Genomic DNA, 20,884 nt, shown 5'->3' with positions numbered 1-20,884 from the left:
AATATCCACAATTATTTTAAACATAAGGCTGGGAATCTATAAGACTCTGTGTACTTACAAATGAAAACAACTTTTGAACTAGCACTCGGGAGAACCAGGTTTTGTTTTGTTTTGAATTCATGTGACAGAGAGAGAAAGAGAGAGAGAGAGAGAGAGAGGGAATATGAGTAGGGGGGAGAGGCAGAGGGAGAGGGAGAGGGAGAAGCAGACTCCTCGCTGAGCCAGGAGCCTGATATGGGGCTTGATCCCAGGACCCTGAGATCATGCCCTGAGCTGAGCTGAAGGCAGCCGCTTAACCATCTGAACCACCCAGGCACCCCAGGAGAACCAGGTCTTAACAGAAATTGACTTCCACTGATCTGAAAGAGAAAGGCTGAAAGAACTAAAAAGAAAGAGTCTATTCTCACAGATAATAGGTGCGACTGAAAGAGACGAACATCTAGTTTATACAATGTCTAGCTGACATTCTCAGCTTGGCATTCTACTGTTCATGTTTGAGGTTGTACTGCTTGTTATTCAGATTTTGGGGGTAATACCATATCGATACCCCTAATCTATAATCCTAACTATATTCACCAATTTGATAAAATCTTATTCCCATTCTTTCCCCTTTGTCCTAATTCCTGGCAACTTTAGTTAACTTATGCAATTCTTTTGTTTATGAAATACTTAAGTCCACAAAAATATAGACTTTTCTCAGGAAAGGCATATACCTAATTAACCTTTCTAAACCTGTGTGTTGTGTATTTTATTTAATGCTTTAAATAAAGGATTAGGTTGGATAGCCATTACTCTTAGTTTGGATCCATTCCATGACAGTACATTTGAATGGAAATAAAAATGATTTCTTATACATTAATAACTTTGCATGAAACCTCAATACATGGTAATATGTGAAAAATTTCATATGTACAAACTAAGTATCAAAATGAATAAAACTGTATTTTAATATCTTAATAAAATAGTAAGTCCCAGAACTTTACATAGGACCTTGGCTTAGTGGTTCCCAGGCTTTTAGATTTCATGGAGTAGTTAAAAAAAAAAAAAAAAGTGGGGACCGGTACAGAACTGTCAACTTTTTATTTTGCCAAGTAAGGATACTTAAAGCAACTGATAATACTATCAACATTTCATAAAAGGATACTTCAATACCACAAAAGTTGGAATAATCTTATAATAAAAATTAAATTCAAGCTGATTACCTATCAGTCTTTTACTTTTTTCCCTTTTGGGATGCTGAAAATTTAGGGTTGGCCTAGAATTTGCAAATAAATTGCCTAAAATGCCATTTTCTCCAACCATTTTAAATAGAGGCTGAGAGGTGAGTGGCTTTGCCTGAAATCAACTTGTGTTAAACTCAGAAAGAAAGCATAGCTCCTGACAACTAGTAGATAATACACACTCACAGAAACACAATCACTAAATATGTTGCTAATTAGGAACCTTAATCAATGTTTATCTTAAAACCTTACCAAACCCAAATCCTTCATAACTAATGAAAAATCAAATAAATCCACTTACTTTGTTGTATACACAACTGTACCTATTATAATTTAAGGAAAACAACCCCAAATCATAAATTATCATAATTATGTAACCTACATCATAAATGATATAATCTTATCTGTGAGCTTTTAATTCTCCAAAATGTTTCAGTCTCAATTACATGGTCTGTGGAAAATGCTTAATAAATGTCTGTTGTACTAACAGAGGAATGTCACTTTCAATCACTGCAAAACAAGTTTCTTCCTGACATTAGAAACTCTCAACCTAGCACAAAATCCTATTTTGGAAATCACTGGAACATTAATGTATAGAGAAAAAAGATAGTGGTGGTGTGGGGGAACCCAATTTGCCTGATTTCTCAAATGAAAAAGCAATCAGATGCTTCGGGGTGCTTAAATGAGAACAGTATTTGCACACAATGATTTTTGTGTAAAAACATCACATTAATTTAACCACACCCACTTAACTTTTTTAGGTAAGTAACATGAAAGGTTTAATATCCTAAAGGGATTCTAGTTGAAGAGCATGTAACAAAATTTTAACATGACCCTGAGGATATATTTATCTAATTATTTTGGACTAACAAAATGCTACAGTAGATCTGCATTTCAATTAGGCAATCACTTCTAATTCCACCATAAACATACACATAATCTTATTCCTTTGAAAAATAGTTTTGACAATTGGCAGTAATTTCTTCCCCCCTTTCCACTAGCTATAAAAATGCATGACCAATAGTCTAATTTCAAATTCAAAATAAGAATACAGTTTAGTCTGTTAAAAGGATGTCCCTTTATCAGAAACTGGGAGTTCATGGATTCATTTTTCCTTAAAACAATTAACCTTTAAAAGCATGATGCTTCTTTTGCAGACCCACCCACACTTACTTAAAACAGAAGGCAGAGGCACAGAAAGAAATTCACCTTAAGAAACTGATAGGTAGAATCAGGGTTTGTAGTATTTTAGATTTTGTATTGAAGATATGCCTCAAAGACATATCCAAATAAGTCACATAGGCTGCTTAAAACCAGTATACACAATTTTGGTATAAACTTTCCCTACTGTAATACACAAAATTGTACATTTAAAAAATATCAGTGATCGTACATAATACAGGAATGCTGATATTTGGTTTGATTCCTGTGACTTCCATGGTAATCCTGGATTTTAGCACATAGAAACTTGTTATTCACTACTACTGAGAATTCAAGTATACTAAAAGAAATGAGAATATTTTTGTGACCTATGTCAAATTGTTTGTATTACAATTGTATATATTCTGTCCCGACTTTTCCTTCTAACCCATAAAGCCCAAAGAACTAATCTCTCTTTAAAAATTTAATTATTTTTCTCCCTCAAATAGTTTCTTTAATAGAAATAGCCATGTGCCTGATGATCAAGGGTGGGAAATAAAATCCTCCTGTGCCTTTCATCTAGCTCTGTGACTACTATTCCTGTCATGGATGTACGGCTTTCTGTCCAAGAGGCCTGACATCATGTGCTCCAATTCCTTCAGTGTTCCCGCTTCAAGTGCTTGCCACTTCTTGGAATAGAATTCTGGAACATTACCATTTTAAGACTTTCTTCATGACTACTTTAATATCACTTTGATCCAAATTTCCAGTGTTGGTTCCTTTAATGGGTCAATTACATACCCATGAAAATGAATAAAGAAGCTACCGTGCCCTTTTATTTTAGACCTGGCCCACTTATAATTAAGCAGAATAACATTCCAAGTTCATTTTGATTGAAAACTATGAAAACATAGAAGCTATATTTTCTCAGCGTCATCACCTAGGTCAAGAAGAGAATCAAGGTCATCACAGGTTTTTCCTAAATTAAGAGATTAATATAGCTTGATCACACCCAATTTACTTTCTAGGTTAACTAAGTAATATTAAAAGGTGACAATTTTCTTTGAAACTTATAAGTACAACCTGCATATACAGGATTTTGAGAATAATTTAATGTTAACTTTAACATACAACTATATCTTAATATAATTATTTTAAACGTAAAGAAACGGATCCTTACAAGACCAAAATAACCCATAGGCCATGAAGTTGGTTTTTACTTTTTCCTTTTTTGTTTAAACAAATGTGCACCACGATGGTTCAACAAGTAAGGCAAATGCCGTGAGTATGAAAGCTGCAGTTTCCAATATACCACATCTAGAACCCAGGGGAGGTGAATTAGACAGAAGTCGTAGTCATTCTAATTAAACAATCAGATAACATCATGACAAGTTGGTTTGCAGTATCAAAACTGTCTAAGTTTCCTTTCTCTTAATGATCAGAGGTCCCACGTTGTCTCCAGTCTCTTCATTGTGTTTTGTGTGAGATCCATCACAGAATGGGAACTAGGAAAAGAGAGAATGTCAATGTCTAACTGCAAAATCAGTATTAGCCTGGCAGAGTGGGGGTGATGCTTAATTTACATATATAACACACACGATAACTCTTAATAAAAAGATTTTCTTAGACTACCTTATATAGGTGTTCTTAAAGAGCATATTTGAAGTATAAACAGCAAGTAGAAGGAAGAAATCAACTTGTGGATAATACACAATGATTAACTGCATTTCCATTTGTGATATTTGATTGTGGATGCTGAAATTCTTTTCCATGTTTATATGCTAGTTACAGTTACATTTCCCTTCTAGTGATCTATGTCCATTTAGAGCCTAAGTCCATTTGTTTAAAATCAATTTGTGTATTATCCCTTTGTTGATCAGCTTTGTAGCAATTTTTCCCAAACCTTTTTATTTTGCTAACTTTTTTATATTCGTTTCATACAAGCATGCCAGTATTTCCCTTTTTAACATTCTTCATGGAGACATCTTTCTCCTAGGGATGTGGTAAATATTTATTACTTTCCATGATTTCACATTTTAAATATAACTGACATTTTGGGTTCAGTGGTAGAAGAAGTGACAGAAGTAAATTTCTAACAGTGCTTGTCACAGTGTACTCCAAAGAAGTCCCAAAAGATGTTCTGATTTGGTTTCATTATGTTTTAAAAACATATCACATAATTCTCTTGATTTGTAGCATACATTATTATTTAAAAGAAGTCCTGCTATTAAAAAATGCTATTTTAACTCAAAATTTACCAGGCTGACTGAACTGTGACACTTTTCCAAATTGCTATACCTTTATTCCTAATTTTATAAAGTTCTACCTATAAAAATGCCTATTTACAGGTTTTACACTATCATATTCACCAACCTACTCTGCTGAGATAATAACAAGGTTTAAAATATGCTTCAATATTTGGTAGAGCTAGGTTTCTGTCACATTATTCTTGTTAGACTTTTCCTATTTATTCTCTACCTACCTTTATTAAACTTTACCTATTTATTCTTCCAGATAAATGAGAATTTTTAAATTTCTCTTGAAATCCTCATCTTCAGGTCTCATGCATACTCTGAAAACATTATTTCTGCCTTATATGTTTTATAGTTATCATAATTAGGTATATTTTCATACCTAACTACTTATCCTATATATTATCAATGGTTTTTGCAAGTATAGCCTTCCTACTGTTAAATGATAAAGATAGGAATTCTACAATGTTTTACTTGTGTCCTCAGGGTTTTACATTTAGAAGGTCCAATTACTAGTAAATTATCTTTTTTCTTTCTTTCTATATTTATAACTTTTATTTCTATTTCACGTCAAACGATGATAGCATCTTCATTTTATTCTTGATGTCTGAAATGTACCTAACACTCTAGAATCTAGAGTCACTGTTTGGTATAAGGTACACTATTGCATTGAAGAGGCCTATTTAGAAGGGTAAAGTAACAGGAATCTTAGCCTTAAGATTATAATTGCTTCATTACTCACAGTGAAGGCAATATAATTTTAGATACCTGAAAATAGACAGTAAGGGTATAAATCTTTAAACTATGACATTAGAAGTGTCTAAGATTAAAATAATACTTGGTTGATGTTAAAGAAACTTAATTTTAATTTTACTATTTGTATATAATTCCAAGATACAGTAAATTAGTTAAAAATTACAGAAAAAGTCAAGGTACCAGCATATCTAATATTTCAAAGTAAAAATTCTACCTTGGGGTAGATGGCAACGTCAATGCAATGTATATAAAGCTTTCTTTTTTTTTTTTTCCGCAATAAGATATGGTACACAGTATATTCATGTTAAAAACAAGTTTTTAGGGACGCCTGGGTGGCTCAGTTGGTTAAGCGACTGCCTTCGGCTCAGGTCATGATCCTGGAGTCCCGGGATCGAGTCCCGCATCGGGCTCCCTGCTCAGCAGGGAGTCTGCTTCTCCCTCTGATCCTCCATCTCATGCTCTCTCTCTGTCTCATTCTCTCTCTCAAATAAATAAATAAAATCTTTAAAAAAAAAAAAAAAACAAGTTTTTACAACAAAAACATCAACCTAAGCTTTCAGTTTTTTCTTGGCATGGATAAGAAAGAGGCTATAACAATCCACAAAATCAAACTAAAATGTACCCCATATCAAAGAACAGCATATCAAGGTGACATATGTTTAATAAACAAACAGATGATTTTACAGTGAGAATACAAATTTACATTGCAAAAGACTCCATTTTTTATAAATAGCAGACACAAAACATGTTACTGTACAGTTTTAAGATATAGGTTATAAAATGTATTTCTAAAATGTGAAGTATTTATAAATTAAAAAGCTTTAAATAACTTACTGAAATAGCATGTTTAACTTTTCTTCTTAAATCTCATTTTAAAAATACTAGAAAAATAATACATTTTTAAAAATTATTTCCCTCTATATATAGAATCAAGAGAAGAAATCTATAGAGAAATATACAAAGAACATCTTATAAAAAGATTAAGAAAGCCATACATCTAAAATGAGAATATACTTTTTATATGATAATCTAGGTCTGCCTAAAAACAGAAATTTGCCTGTTTCCTGTTTTAAAAGAAAAAATATTTCTTTAAAAAGCAGCAAATAGTAGATCCTATTTGTTTAATAAATTTTCATGTTTTCATAATATGTAAAGCTTTTATGACTTTAAAATGTAAACGAAGCATTAAAAATCATTTTGTTCAGGCACACAGATATCTTTTAATAGTACTTTATTAATCCCAGGAATTACTGACTTAAGGCAGAATCCTCTCCCAAACTTCATGTGAAGATTAGGTATTCTCATTATATTTATTCATTAGAGTTCTCACTTTAAGTTAATGAAAAAACAAAACTTTTTTTTTCCCAACAAGGACCAAGATGAGTTATTTCTATTTGGATTGGATTAGCAATTCCTTAAGACTACACTGTACATATTCATGGGATATATTTATTGAAATTAATTCATGATTCTCAATATAATATAAATGAATGAATATCAATTACTTGGCATTGAAATTCAAAAACATAAATAATACTTATGTTTTTCAGGAAGTGTCTTGTTCAATTTTTCAACTTTTCTATGCAAGAGAAAGAAAATGTGTGTATACTTTCAAATGTAATCTAGGAAGTAGTCTTTGTATTAATAATGCCATTATATGTCAAAAACAAAAATTACCCTCTTTCATTGAAGATTTTGAAATGTGTTAAATTGTCAAGCAAAGAGCTGAAATTACAAAAAAACCCACAAAGGGTATATTTAATTTAATTCATATAGTTATCAATATTTAAAAGTAAAACCTAAAGGATCAAATAACTGATGGAAAAAAGTTTAGCTTTTAAGTGATTTTAAAATCTGTTCTAACACGCCAGTGTTTGTTATTAACAAATTCTGGAGAAAAGCTTGCAAACTGAATTGGCTGAATTTCCTGTATGTCCAGAAAATATCGTATGTTTGTTAACCCAATTAGTAAACTAGAAATCCTACATATTTCTAAAATTAGAGAAGAGAGGGTTTAGAGCAGAGGCTTAATAAATGATTAGGATTGAAAAAAAAACAACCCTAGAGATTCTTGCTTTTCATTTGGAAAGATAGCAACATCATTGGTCTTCATAAAATACACAAGATTTGTTTCTTTTTAATGGCTCTAATCTCAAGTTAATGATGTTTCTGTTTTTTGGGTATTTCAAGATAAAAATAAATAAATGCTCCTTTTTTTAAAGATTTTATTTATTTTTCAACAGAGAGAGAGACAGTGAGAGAGGGAACACAAGCAGGGGTAGTGGGAGAGGGAGAAGCAGGCTTCCCGCGGAGCAGGGAGCCCGATGTGGGACTCGATCCCGGGACCCTGGGATCATGACCTGAGCTGAGGGCAGACGCTTAACGACTGAGCCACCCAGGTGCCCATAAATGCTCCTTCTTATCTCCTGTATCTGCAACAATTTAAAAAAAGAATTATCTTCCTTCTCTAAACTTTGTATTTTTAATGAGTTTGGATTCTATTTCCCAAGGAAGTTGCATGGGGCCATTTTGACTCACTATAATAAACTGCTCTGAGAAAGTCTTGCTTTGGTTGAGAAAGAGAAGCAGTAAGATCTGACATTACCTGAGAAGATATGACATTTTATTCCATTCTTAGGTACTTGCTTTAGTAAAATGTAAGATAGAGGGGCGCCTGGGTGGCTCAGTTGTGGAGCGTCTGCCTTCGGCTCGGGTCATGATCCCGGGATCCTGGGATCAGGCCCCGCATCAGGCTCCCTGCTTGGCGGGAAGCCTGCTTCTCCCTCTCCCACTCCCCCTGCTTGTGTTCCCTCCCTGGCTGTGTCTCTCTTTGTCAAATAAATAAATAAAATCTTAAAAAAAAAATGTAAGATAGAAGCAAAATATATTAAGAGAAATTAGGATTTTATAAGACTCTCCTTATGTGGATTGGACAAGCTATGTAACCAACATACAGAATTTTGTTTCTATGAAGAGATGGACTCCATGCACCCACCTCCAAACCATTAATAGGATGGAGACTTCTGTAACACACACACACACACACACACACACACACACACACACACACCCTAAAACAGAAACAAGCACACCACTAACAAAAAACCCAATTCAAATCCTGAAGTTGTAAATGAACAAAATGATTCTACATAGTATGTTCAGTTGCATTCAACTTCAGTTGAGCTCCTGACAGTAATGAGCATGCTTTTCCTCTATTCTTATTTCTTAGTGTGTGTGCATCCTTCTACTGTCCTTGTTCAAACTCTCTCCTGCCTCCTAGATGGCCAAAATACAACTCAGGGAGTGGGGGTAGGGTGGCAATCTGGCAAGTAAGACTATGTTGCATACTCTTTCCTCTGAAATCAAAGTTCGCTCACTTTATTTCGAAAATAAGGCTCTCCCTTCCTTCCTCACATTTGTGCTCCCACTCTCATTTCCTTCCACCTCTTTCAAGACAGCGCTGTCTCAAATAGTATTTTTCCCTGCAGTCACTTCTATTGCCTCCTTTCTTTCTCCTGTCACATACGGAGAGCCCTTTTGTGAAATACTATGAAATAGGCCTGTTAAATGAGGCATATTTAAAAATGTAATTTCTGCACACTGCTAAGAGATGATTCATTAGGCCTGGGAAAACCACTCAAAAATGTTAGACCCACACAATGGGCTACTAGTGATTGTAACTTAAGAATGAATTAGAACAGAATTAAACTTTCTATCACATGTAACTTTTTTGAGATAAGTAGAAAGGTGTTTTCATTTTGTTATAAACACAACTGGTTTATATGAGGAAAAAAATTATTGACTATGAACTCAATAGAGCCAAAGGTATTAATTACAAGTTTTCTGTGCACTGGCAGGTAAATGTGTGAGTTGGCACCTCTGTGATAACCTGAGGTACCTCAGGAATGTGGGGAGTTTCCAAAGCTATTTGAAGAATAAGAACATCCATTAACAAGAATAATATTCAAAGTGAACTCTTAATTGATTCACGTGGGAATAAAAAGTTCCCAAGATTCAGTGAAAATTCAGAACTGACAAATCCTAGATGCAAAGAGGATCACTAACAGCATAAAAGATAAGCTTAAAAAAAGAGAAAATGGGAAATAAAATGACTGGTCTGGCATTCCTCTCCTTAAAGTCTACCTATGGGAAATGACCATCTCTAGTTTAACCATCTGGAAACTCTAAACTGTGTGATGAAAAAATAATCCCAGAATGTTTTGTTGAATTATAAAGTCTAATAAACCGTTTAAACCACTAGCTTGTATCCATTTATGATTCTTCCTGAAATATTTAAGATCTTAGTCCTTATAAGTTCCTATTTGCTTTATTGACCCTTTCTTTACCCCCTGGGAAAAACCAACCAAAGCAAATACCCTTTACTTGACCCCAAATCTATGCTTTAGAGTTCACTCAAGCAGTCATCTTTCTTTTCCTTTCCATTCACTGTCACATTTACCGAAGTTTTGACATATACTAAGACTTCTAGCATTTCTTTATTAGTAATTCACTCTTTAACCCACTTAGACACAGCTTCTATTCTAATTATTCTGTTGAAATGACACCAAAAGGTTAATTGCCTGACTGTTTAATGCAACTCATACTATAATATTCACCTAGCCGTCTTTGCACAAGCCAATGTTCACAGCCAAATCTTTGAAACTTTCTCCTTTCCACTGTGAAGCCATGATATTCTTAGTTTTCTTCTAACTCTGGCCCATTTCATCTTTTTGGCTCTTCTTCTTCTTTCCAAAATGCAAAAAATTCCCTAAGATTTCATACTTAGCCCTTGATTTTTACCTGCATCAAGGATCTGTTGTATTCTTATGTTTGACTCATCAGTTTTGCTGATTTCTATCTCCAATCCTGATGTCTCAGCCTTAGACCCACATTTCAGATTATCTGCTGGACATTTCCATTCAAATGTCACCTCAAAATTCACTTTGGAATTAAATTCCTTGTCACCATTCCAGAAAATCAGCTTTTCTTCTTGGAAGTCCTATTTCTGTTGGCAGCACCATCTCTTCTAATACTACAGGTGTAGAGACTAATGAGTTTCCGTTTTTCTCCACCAATCTCCCTTACAAATCAGTCAGTGCATTTGGCTTATCCTTCCCTCAAAATGTCCCCTGTACCTGTTCATTTTTCTCCATTCCTAGAGCTATCACTCTGGTATACGTATCATAACTTTATCTGGAAATTCCTGACAAGAAGCTGCCCATGTCTGCAGGCACAGACTCCTCAAACAGGTACTGAAGACTCTCCTCAATCTGGACTTATTCCTGGGGGGGATGGAAATGCAATGACCAGACTAGATTCTTCATTGATCCCACCACCTTTGCTCACCTGAGTTCTTTCCTACAGATTTTAAGAAAGAGTCCCCCAAAACTGCTAGTTTATTCAAATACCACCAAACTTTCCAGGGGCAATTTAACTCCCATGTATATCACTATGCTTTCCCAGAAAATTCTAGCCTACAGTGTAAGCTCTTTTATTTATTTATTTATTTATTTATTTTTAAAGATTTTATTTATTTATTTGAGAGACAGAGAATGAGAGAGAGGGGGGAGGGTCAGAAGGAGAAACAGACTCCCTGCCCAGCAGGGAGCCCGATGCGGGACTCGATCCAGGGACTCGATCCAGGGACTCGATCCAGGGACTCCAGGATCATGACCTGAGCAGAAGGCAGTCGCTTAACCAACTGAGCCACCCAGGCACCCCTCTTTCTTTTATTTAAAGCACCTGTATTAAGTCTACTGTACACATCTATGATACCTGCTGTTTTACTATTTAACTTTTTCATGCATATATAGACATTAAATGATTATTGACTAAAGAACTACTACACTGACTTAGAAATTCTTGAATTTCTAAAGGTATTGTTTTGCATATTTTGGTGAGCAACAGGAGAATAAAACTTACCATGGGCATAATTCTTAAAAAACAAACCAGGTCTGGTCTACAGAATATTATTTAGGATTATTTTCTAGCAACCTTACTAGTACTTACAAATAATCCCACATACCAAATGAACAGTGTTCTCTTTAAGGTACAACTGACTATTATTTTGATTCCCATTCCGTATGTTCATCAAGCAGTTTCAGATTGTATCGGGGAAAAGAGTTAGAATACACTTTCCAGTACCTAGTATGTGACTTCTTCCTTATTTGTGATACGCGATTTGCGATAATGGCTTTCCACTGTGGGAAGAGGTGGTGCCTGACATGTGCTTTCAGAAACAGATAAATCATTTTTATTGTCTATTTTCTTATGTGTTATAGTGTCATCTTTAGTGAAATCCATCTTATTTAAATGCTAATGGTGGCGGTACACTCACCATATTCCTCACAATACATCACATTCAATGTATGAAGCTTTTCAAGATGACCTTAGGAAAGGATTTACCATCTTTAGGTCACTAGCTGTCATCACTGTCTAAAAGCTGCAGGTATCACAGATGAGAGTTCCAAATGGAACTTGATGAAATGTAATTATCACAAAAGAAGATTTTAAAAATCCTGTTAGGTAGGGCGCCTGGGTGGCTCAGTTGGTTAAGCGACTGCCTTCGGCTCAGGTCATGATCCTGGAGTCCCTGGATCGAGTCCCACATCGGGCTCCCTGCTCAGCAGGGAGCCTGCTTCTGCCTCTGACCCTCCCCCCTCTCATGTGCCCTCTCTCTCTCATTCTCTCTGTCTCAAATAAATAAATAAAATCTTTAAAAAAAAAAAAAAATCCTGTTAGGTATTTAACTATAGGAGTTATAGCTTAAAGAAAGCTTAGATACAGGGTCAATACATTTACCAGATAAGAAATTTTCAAGGGTAGTTTTCCAAGTTTCTCCTGAATTTTCTAAAACTTGTCCTAGAATCCAGGAGCTTGAAAGTTCAAGAAAAGAATCTACCCTTTCTGTTCCTCTTTGTGTTTTAGGCTGCACACTCTCTTTCCTGGGATAGTGGAGGCAAAGATCCACTTGGGGAGGAAATCCTAAGAATAAAGGGATTTTTTTCTCTTCTTGGTCAAGAATATAGTTACATTCACCTGAACTCAATAAGGGAATAATGGAATTTTACTGCATAGTAGGTACACATTTTAGGAAATATAATCCTGGAGAGTACATGGAAAACAGAGAAGAACAGGATGCATTAAAAAGGAAAGAAAGAAAAGGGGAGCCTGGCTGGCTCAGTCAGTGGAGCATGTGACTCTTGAGCTCAGGGTTGTGAGTTTAAGCCCCATATTGGACACAGAGATTACTTAAAAAAAAAGAAGAAGAAGAAGAAGAAGAGATATCCTAATAATATCTGGTGATACATGTTTGATAGAACAGTTTAAAAAGAACTGTTACATTAAAGATGGTATTAACATAAAAGACTCGTTTTTCTCACCTTTTTGGACCTCCAACAACGGCAGTACACAGCTTTATCTCCCAAATCCTCCATGTCATAAGCATGTACTATCTTGGGGTTGTCTTTCTGGATGTGAAGGTTTACCATAGATTTGTTGCGATGATCTTTAACATAAAATCTTTTGTAAGCTAGATAACCAACTGCAGCTGTCCCAGCAGCAATAGTAACTGCTGCGATCCATTCAACTAGAGCAGGGAAGGAAAACAGGAATAATCATCAAAACCAAAATATACACTAATAATGTGTATTTTTACTAACATTAATGTTCAGGAAATCCAGTTTTTGAGTTAAGCATTCGAATAGTCAAAAGTTTTTACTGTTAACAAAATAATTACAACACAATGGTGTAACAGTTCTTGTTAAGACTTTCCCCAGCGTTTACTGAGGCGATTGCATATTTTCTACTGAATGATGATAGCTAAATTGAGACAGAGGAAAACTTAAAAATTATTTTATACATGGAGAAGGAAAAACAATGTTTAATAATTCTTAAAGTGTTCATAAATAGATTTAAAAGAACATGTAAGCCTGCTGATACCTATTGTTTAAAAAAAATCCGATACATAAAAAAATTCAGATTATAAAGACTACCCCCACCCAAAAAATCAGGAGGTGATTATGTAAACAAACTGACTCATCAGAGTTCATTTAAATAGTAGGTCCTTTAGTGATTTTAAAGTGCATAACCACAAAGAGAATTGGTATCCGAAGAAAAAAACAAAAAAAGGACAAATAAAACAGTTTAGTACCCTTAATACTAAACACTCAAAGAAATATATCCAGCAGGATTCTGGGCTTCAAAGTCATCCAAAAGTTTTTGTTTTTGTTTTTTAAATTTCAAAGTGCTTTCTCATTAGAATAAAAATCAGAATGTATTAATTTCTTATTTCATAGAAAACATGAATATAATTACAGTTATAGTCTCAATAAATTCTAAATTTCCATTATCCACCAGTGGATGATGATTTGAATTCCCTACAAACTTCATTTTAAATTTAATGACATTTTTCTACTCAATTATTTGCTTGACTAACAGACCATCTATTTATTCTTTTCATGTAGCTTTTCAAGGAGTCCTTAGAAACCCAAGCACTTAACTACCCCAGTTCCACAGAATGTTGGAGAGAAGAAAGTTCTGCATAGTCTGGTTAGCCTCAGCCTCAGAGGTGAGTTGTCTATTCCCAGCATGGAGTGAACTGCAGGAAGAAGTTGAACAGGGGTCAGGATAAACACACTGGACTGCTTCCCAGCACTTCCTCAGTCAGATCTTCACATTTTTTTGAAATAAGTTCCCAGACTATCAAATAAAGCCCTAGAGAGATAAGTACAAAAAATACAATCCAAGGACAAATAAAAACATATATTGAATAATTAACTGTATGGCTTATTTGCACTATTGACTCAAATTTCTTTTTTTTTTTTAGATTTTATTTATTTATTTGAGAGAGAGAATGAGAGAGAGAGAGCACGAGAGGGGCGAGGGTCGGAGGGAGAAGCAGACTCCCTGCTGAGCAGGGAGCCCGATGCGGGACTCGATCCTGGGACTCCAGGATCATGACCTGAGCCGAAGGCAGTCGCTTAACCAACTGAGCCACCCAGGCGCCCCTTGAGCCAAATTTCTTATTGCACTAATGTGATTAATCACCCTTCCTAATAGTGCCCTACATTACATTGGAGGTCATTCTTACAAAACTATAATGGGAAGGAACAATCATTCTCACACTTAGTTCCTTTTATCTTGGGTCTTCTCTTTTAACTCATTCCTTGGATTCTATTTTCAACCACAGTATTTTTCTCTACAAAACAGTTTCCTTCCCACATTTCCATTCCTCCTTGCTAAAATCCTCTAAAATAAACATTAACATTATGTCCTTCCCAGGTGCTGCATGACTGAGACAAGTTAATAAGTTATTTGACAGCTTCAAACCTTTGGACTCATTGAAGAATGTTTTTAACTTCACATTTTGTGTAGATTTGTCTTGAATTTTAGTGCAGCTTCATGATATTATCCTGTAGCAATTCCAAGTAGGGCTGAAACTTTGCTCTGATTTCTAGCTGGGTTCATGATATTCCTTTTTGATGTATTATTTACCATGGAACTCCCTTGAGAAAGGACTCTCTGTGTCAGGAGCTATAGCAATCCGCTTCTAAGCTAATGGAAAGCCACTCTGAATAGCTAATGTACCTATCACAAAATGGGCTAAAATATTGCTTTGCATAGTATATGTTCAATTATGTTTGCTAAATATTACCTTTAGTATAAACTTAAAATGATGAAATATCCCAAAAGAATAAATTAACACAGTAGAAACTGTTAATCTTAGTTACATCCTACTTTTTAGGTGAATTATGAAGTAATCTCTAGCAGATTTAATAGTGCCTACTTATATCAAAAAGGCCCGAAACCCAAATAACTACTAAAATTGGTTAAGATTAATTTGTCTCACAACATAAAAAGGGAATCCTACCTGAAACTCATGATAGGCCAAAAGAATCTTTCTTAGTCATCAAAACAGTCTTCTATTCTCTTTTCTCATATTAGCCACTGAATCCATATGGTGACTTTTTTTTTTTTTTAAACCTTTACCTCCCTGGAATTTTTGACAGCGGAATAAATGACAGAATAACTGACACACAAAGGCAAAAGCAAATGAAAGAAATGGGAACTGACTCTGGATACTACTGAAAAGTAGCTGCCCCATGGGGAATCAAAACATGCACTGCTACCCTACCCCCTAACAAAGGTCACTTATGACCCTATATAAATGTCATAGGACCATGTGTGTGCTGGGAAAATGGCTTCGCATGTGCTCCAATGGGTTTTTTAGAATCACAGAGCTAGACAAATTCTTTAGAATTTCCACTTTCCCCTCTTCCCAAAACCTAATTCCCTAATCTTATTAGACACAAATGTAAAAGTTCCCAGAATAAGAAATATGTTGCTGTTTTATCATTTCATTATTGCAGCCTGAATCAGTTTTTTTCTGGCAAAAAGCTGTGGATGCCACTGGCAACTCTAGGGAAAAGAAGGAAAAGGAAACTGTGTCGAGATAGGCAAGAATGATGATGGATTGAAAGTCAACAATTAGAATAGAGAAAGAATTGAAAACCCAAGACAAACAAAAACAATAAAACCTAAGTAACTATTTAGTTCTTGACAGTGGATATATTCTATTAAGAATAAACACAGTCTCAGAGGCAAAAAGAGACTTTACCAAAACCCATTTTTAAAGACATTTCAGTTGGCACCTTTCAGATACTCTTTCATAACTGGGGTCCAGAAAAACCCTGAGCACTACTTCTGACTCTTATGGTTTTATCCTCACTTCCCTTCTCTATAGACATTTCTCAAGGCACAGTAGTATTCTTACAGTTAGATGAAATCCCACCCTGCCCAATCTTGCTTAACAGTGCTTTCTATCTATACAAATACAATGAATAAACCAATATAAAGAAAATACAGAAAATACATTTCTAAATAATCCTTCCCATTCTTACTCTTCCCTTGGTCTACTATTGTATAATATTGGTTTGTATAACATAATACTGGTTTTCTCTCAGAATTATTCAGAGATTGAAAACAATCTGTTGTTTATAACCCATTCCTCAGCTTTTCTCTACTGTGGGAATTATTTTGTTTCAACTTAGACAGAAATCTCACCGTTTCTGTTCCTTTAGTCCCTTTTCTGCCTAAAACGGTCCTCTCCTGCCCAGTGTCAACTGCCACAGAATCAGAATGTTCTTTTCTTCTCAGGAGAGGGGGAGGGGAGCTATGTTTAAATCTTTCCCTCCCTTAGGTCGTTCCCCCAGATTGGCAGGCTGTGTCTCGTAATGTTTTTTTCTTAAGGCCTGGCATACAGGGGCGCCTGGGTGGCTCAGTCATTAAGCGTCTGTCTTTGGCTCAGGTCATGATCCCAGGGCCCTGGGATCGAGCCCACAGCGGGCTCCCTGCTCTGCGGGAAGCCTGCTTCTCCCTCTCCCACTCCCCCTGCTTGTGTTCCCTCTCTTGCTCTCTCTCTGTCAAATAAATAAATAAAATCTTAAAAAAAAAAAAAAAAAGGCCTGGCATACAGGTAGTGTTCAATGTTAGCTGAGTATAAAGAAATAACAGATTACTAATTTGAATTTGCAACTCCATCTGTCCATTTTACCATCACATTGCTCTTATACCAAATGACTTATCTTTGGCCTCATCTTAATCTACTGTATCAAGTGTGGGACTTAAAACATTTCTTCAGATTCAAAAAAAATTTTTAGGAATGCCTGGGTCACCCAGTGAGTTAAGTATCTGCCTTCGGCTCAGGTCCTGGGATGGAGCCCTGCATCAGGTTCCTTGCTCAGCGGGGAGCCTGCTTCTCCCTCTGCCTGCCGCTCCCCCTGCTTGTGTGCTCGCGCTCTCTGACAACTAAATAAATAAAATCTTAAAAAAAAAATAAAACTTTAGTATGGAACACTTCAGACATATACAGGGATTACTATAATGAACTCCCATTCACCCTCACTCAGCTCCAACAAGGATCAACTCACTGCCAATCCTGTTTCATCTATAATCCCTAATGCCCCCCAATATTTACTTATTGTTTATAATCTAAAGAGCAGATTCAATGAGTTTTGGAGGTATCAAGGAGCAAGACATATAGTAAACTTCCTGAAAGTCATATACTGGGTATGAGGAGGAGTCACTAAAGATGGGGGACTCCATAGTAGTGAAAGATGCTTAATGTTAGAAATTATAATAAACTAGAATTAAATAAAAATAAGTTCGGCATAAGTATGTTGATTATACCTCAATAAGGGAAAAAAAAAAGGTTGGTATCACCCACCCAAAGGGTATCAAGAACCATCTCCCTGAATAGGGTCTCTGGATTCCAATCATTTATCCTTATTGCCTCTCCCAGATTCATGTCCTGGCCTGATCCCCATTAATTTTATTTATAACCCACAACCCATTATTTTTTTTCTGAATATAAACAAGAATTTTGCATGTATAGACATACCCTTTTATTTTTTATTTAACATATACTTACAAAGTGCATACTATTTTAAGCCCTTTATAATTATTAATCTTAGTTGAGAAGAGACATCTCAATTCATCTTCCCCAAATTCAAAAATCAAAAATATAGATTTTTTAGTGTGGTTTAAAAATTGAGAACAATTTGAGGTCTAAACATTACAAGGTGGATTCTCAATACATTATCTGTCCCTTCCCAGCCACACTACAATGTTTGAAGAAGAAAGTAAGAAGGTGCTGGATGAAGAGATTTACAAGGGTTTTGGACCTTTTCCCATAGTCCTCATAACAACCTTTACACTTTTAGGTGAAATAAAAAGTAGTTACATCTCATAACAAAGTTGAGTACTTCAAGTTTAAGCTGATAACCCTCTTCACCAAACAATTTCCTATCCCTTAGAAAACAGCAAGCTAATGGGGACGTCACCTTTGGACTCCCCTATGGTTAGATTAAAACAAAAACAAAAACACACACACAAACTTATCTTGATTGCAAGAAAGATTAGCCAGCAGGTAATGCTAAGAAGTCCCAGGGTTCACCTACTTCACATTTCAATGGGCACTAAACCCTAGGTTCAAAACACACAAAATGACTCCACATTTTAAAAACACGTATTGGAATCTTTCAGCCCATATCACAAAAGTGCAAACTGTCTTTCTATAAAATTATCAGTGGCTCAAGTCATATGAGTATCTGATTTTACACAACAGTCTTATTCCTGAGAAAATACAGGTTTGGGTTTTTTTAAAAACTGAAACAAAAATCGCTCTGTATTTTAAGTGCCCCAAGGTACCTCTATTTAAAGCACTCTCAAGATGAGCATCCTTTGAAATAAGTTTTATAAATAATCACCTCCTATATACTTCATTAGTAACTAAAAAAGTCATGGGTTATCCCCCCGCGCAACTCTGCCAGGTAACTTTTGGCAACAGACGTGGAATTCTCCAATTTAAAGAATGGATTACAAAATTAGGTCTCATGTTAACAGGGAGCTTTTACAGAACCTGGCACTCTAGTTGCTCAGTATTTACTAAATTAATCAATAGGGCTCTTTTTAATTAACTTCTGGACAATCTCTTTACTTTTACTTAACTACTGTTACAGGTAACCAAACCAGGAGGTGTGGCGTTTTATACCTGGGCAGAGAGATCGCATGTGTCACGTAGCTGATGCACAGTATTATATTAACAGTTACACCACCACCAAGAACTGTTATAATGTGAAGCTCTACATTAATCGAATTCTAGAAAATCTCTTAATTTTAATTGGACCTGTTTCCAAACGCCAGACTAGCGCAAAGGAAGCAAGGCTGAGAAAGCGGAGAGCTCAAAGAGCTCCGTTTTCTATCCTCTCTCCTGGACCACTGCCACGGAGTTCCAGATGCCAGAGGGATTAAAAACAAAACAAAACAAAACAAAACAAAAAAACCCTGGGAAAACTGAAGATCTCGGATTGGGTTCGTTCCTTTAAAAAAATGTGCAAAACTGAGATGTGATTAGTCACGCACTGCTTCAGAGTTGCAGGAAATTGATGGTCTGTCTCCACGGTGATTTAAACTTGAGAAGGCGGAGCAGTTCTTTTTTTTTTTTTAAATCTTTCCTCTTTTCCAAGCTGTGTGACAACACAGAGGTGCCTCAGGGGAGAACAAGAAAAAAAGCTAGCGACGGAATCATTAGGTTTTAGGTCATGGCTGGTTAAGGAAAACGTGATCCAGACTTGGGTGAATGCCTCCATAGCCCCCATGCCACTTATGCCTGGAGAGATCACCAATCCATACGGACATCGCCCCCCTTCCCCGTTTGGCCCAGGGAGCCCGCAGGCCAGCCCTGCGCTTGCCCTTCTACATCTCAAGGTTACAGGACTGGCGGGTTCGCAGGGCAGCGGTAACTAACAGCCCAGAGAGGAGCAGAGGAAGCTGCAACCGGTGCGCAGGCCTCCAACCTCACCCGCTCCCAGGCCCCACTTCACCTCGTACGCTGGAAGTCAGACTCATGGCGCCGTCGCTTGCAAGGCGTGTGCACAGGACACTAAGCACAAAGAGGCTCTTGCGGAGGGCCGGAGTCAAGGTGCGAGAAACGTCTACGCGTACCGACTCCAGGCCGCTACGGCGCAGGCGCCGCGGCTGGCCGTAAGCACGTGTGTACTGCCACCCTAGTTAATGCTGAGCATGCGCGGAGCTGCGTCCCAGTCTAAAGTCTTGAGTCGGGATTTTGACAGCCGGAAAAGCGGGGAGGAGGAAGAGACCTAGAAAGGTAGCAACTGAGTGTGCGCAGTCGTAAGGGGCGGAGTCCTGGAGCCTGGGGCAGGGCTTTGAGAATAGAGATTCCAGGCCAGATTTAAGTCTTTTCCAGGTGTGCGGGCTTCACAGGGCAAAGGACAGGTGCTGGTATAACACTTGACATAATCAGGTATCTAAGATTTTATCTACAGTTTTCTTGTTCAGTTCGGCACCTGCAAGGCCACGTCCAGTTTTCATATAAAATGCCAGTGGCAGACACACAGGTATCAATTGTGGAGTCCTATTTCAGAACCTCACCTCGCCCTCGGTGTACGTCACTTTCTTCTGCTTTTGAGCCAGTTATCTACTGAGGACCCTGGAACCTGCGCTAAGGGCTGAGTAGGAGAGAGAAACAAACGGCTCAAAATGTACTAAAAAAAGATACTAAGATTATTCTCTATCTTCTACAGTCTGAAATTAGTGTCAGTTACAAAATATTTTATAAAAGCGGTTTAGGGGCCCGAATTTGGGGAGGGGGGTTAGAATTAACTCAAAGGGTGTTTTGGAAGGTGTATTTTCTAAGAAGCTTCTTATTTTTACTCTTAGTGTTTCTATGCGGGGTGGGAGTTGGAGGGAGTTGATTGCAGGGTAGCCTCCCAAGCCATGCTACGGCCTCCCAACGCTCAACACGTGACTGATTGCTCCTCACAACTGGAAGCCCCTGGAGTCTCTGAGCCGCACCCCAGGAAGAGCTGAAACGCCCTCTGAATGAATGAAGCTACAACAGCCCTGCTGGCATTGTAAAGCCAGCTCAGGGCTGGGGTGAGAAAGGCCGCGAGTGCGCTTGCCCCATCCGCTAGCCCTCAGCTCCCGCTGGCTGCG

The 20,884-nt window shown here is 36.8% G+C and overlaps 1 protein-coding gene across 2 annotated transcripts; it reads right to left on the bottom strand.

Moving 5' to 3' along the window:
• Positions 1-1,239: 1,239 nt before the first annotated feature.
• On the bottom strand, positions 1,240-19,940 carry LOC118019396 (CDGSH iron-sulfur domain-containing protein 1). Of its 2 annotated transcripts, none has more exons than XM_035018537.1 (3): positions 19,753-19,940; positions 12,751-12,956; positions 1,240-3,865 (listed from the first exon to the last, which is right to left on the bottom strand). In XM_035018537.1, the coding sequence occupies exons 1-3, from the start codon at positions 19,775-19,777 to the stop codon at positions 3,776-3,778; spliced, it is 321 nt and encodes a 106-aa protein (XP_034874428.1). In that variant the 5' UTR covers positions 19,778-19,940; the 3' UTR covers positions 1,240-3,775. The 2 variants fall into 2 exon arrangements, with proteins under 2 accessions (XP_034874428.1, XP_034874419.1); XM_035018528.1 differs by lacking the exon at positions 19,753-19,940 and adding an exon at positions 13,873-13,967.
• Between the last annotated feature and the right edge of the window lie 944 nt (positions 19,941-20,884).

Source organism: Mirounga leonina, unplaced genomic scaffold, assembly GCF_011800145.1.
Source record: "Mirounga leonina isolate KUSES-001 unplaced genomic scaffold, KU_Mleo_1.0 Mir_108, whole genome shotgun sequence".
Lineage (NCBI taxonomy): Eukaryota > Metazoa > Chordata > Mammalia > Carnivora > Phocidae > Mirounga > Mirounga leonina.
The sequence above is the reverse complement of the archived record's forward strand: the minus strand, read 5'-3'. Positions and strand labels throughout refer to the sequence as shown.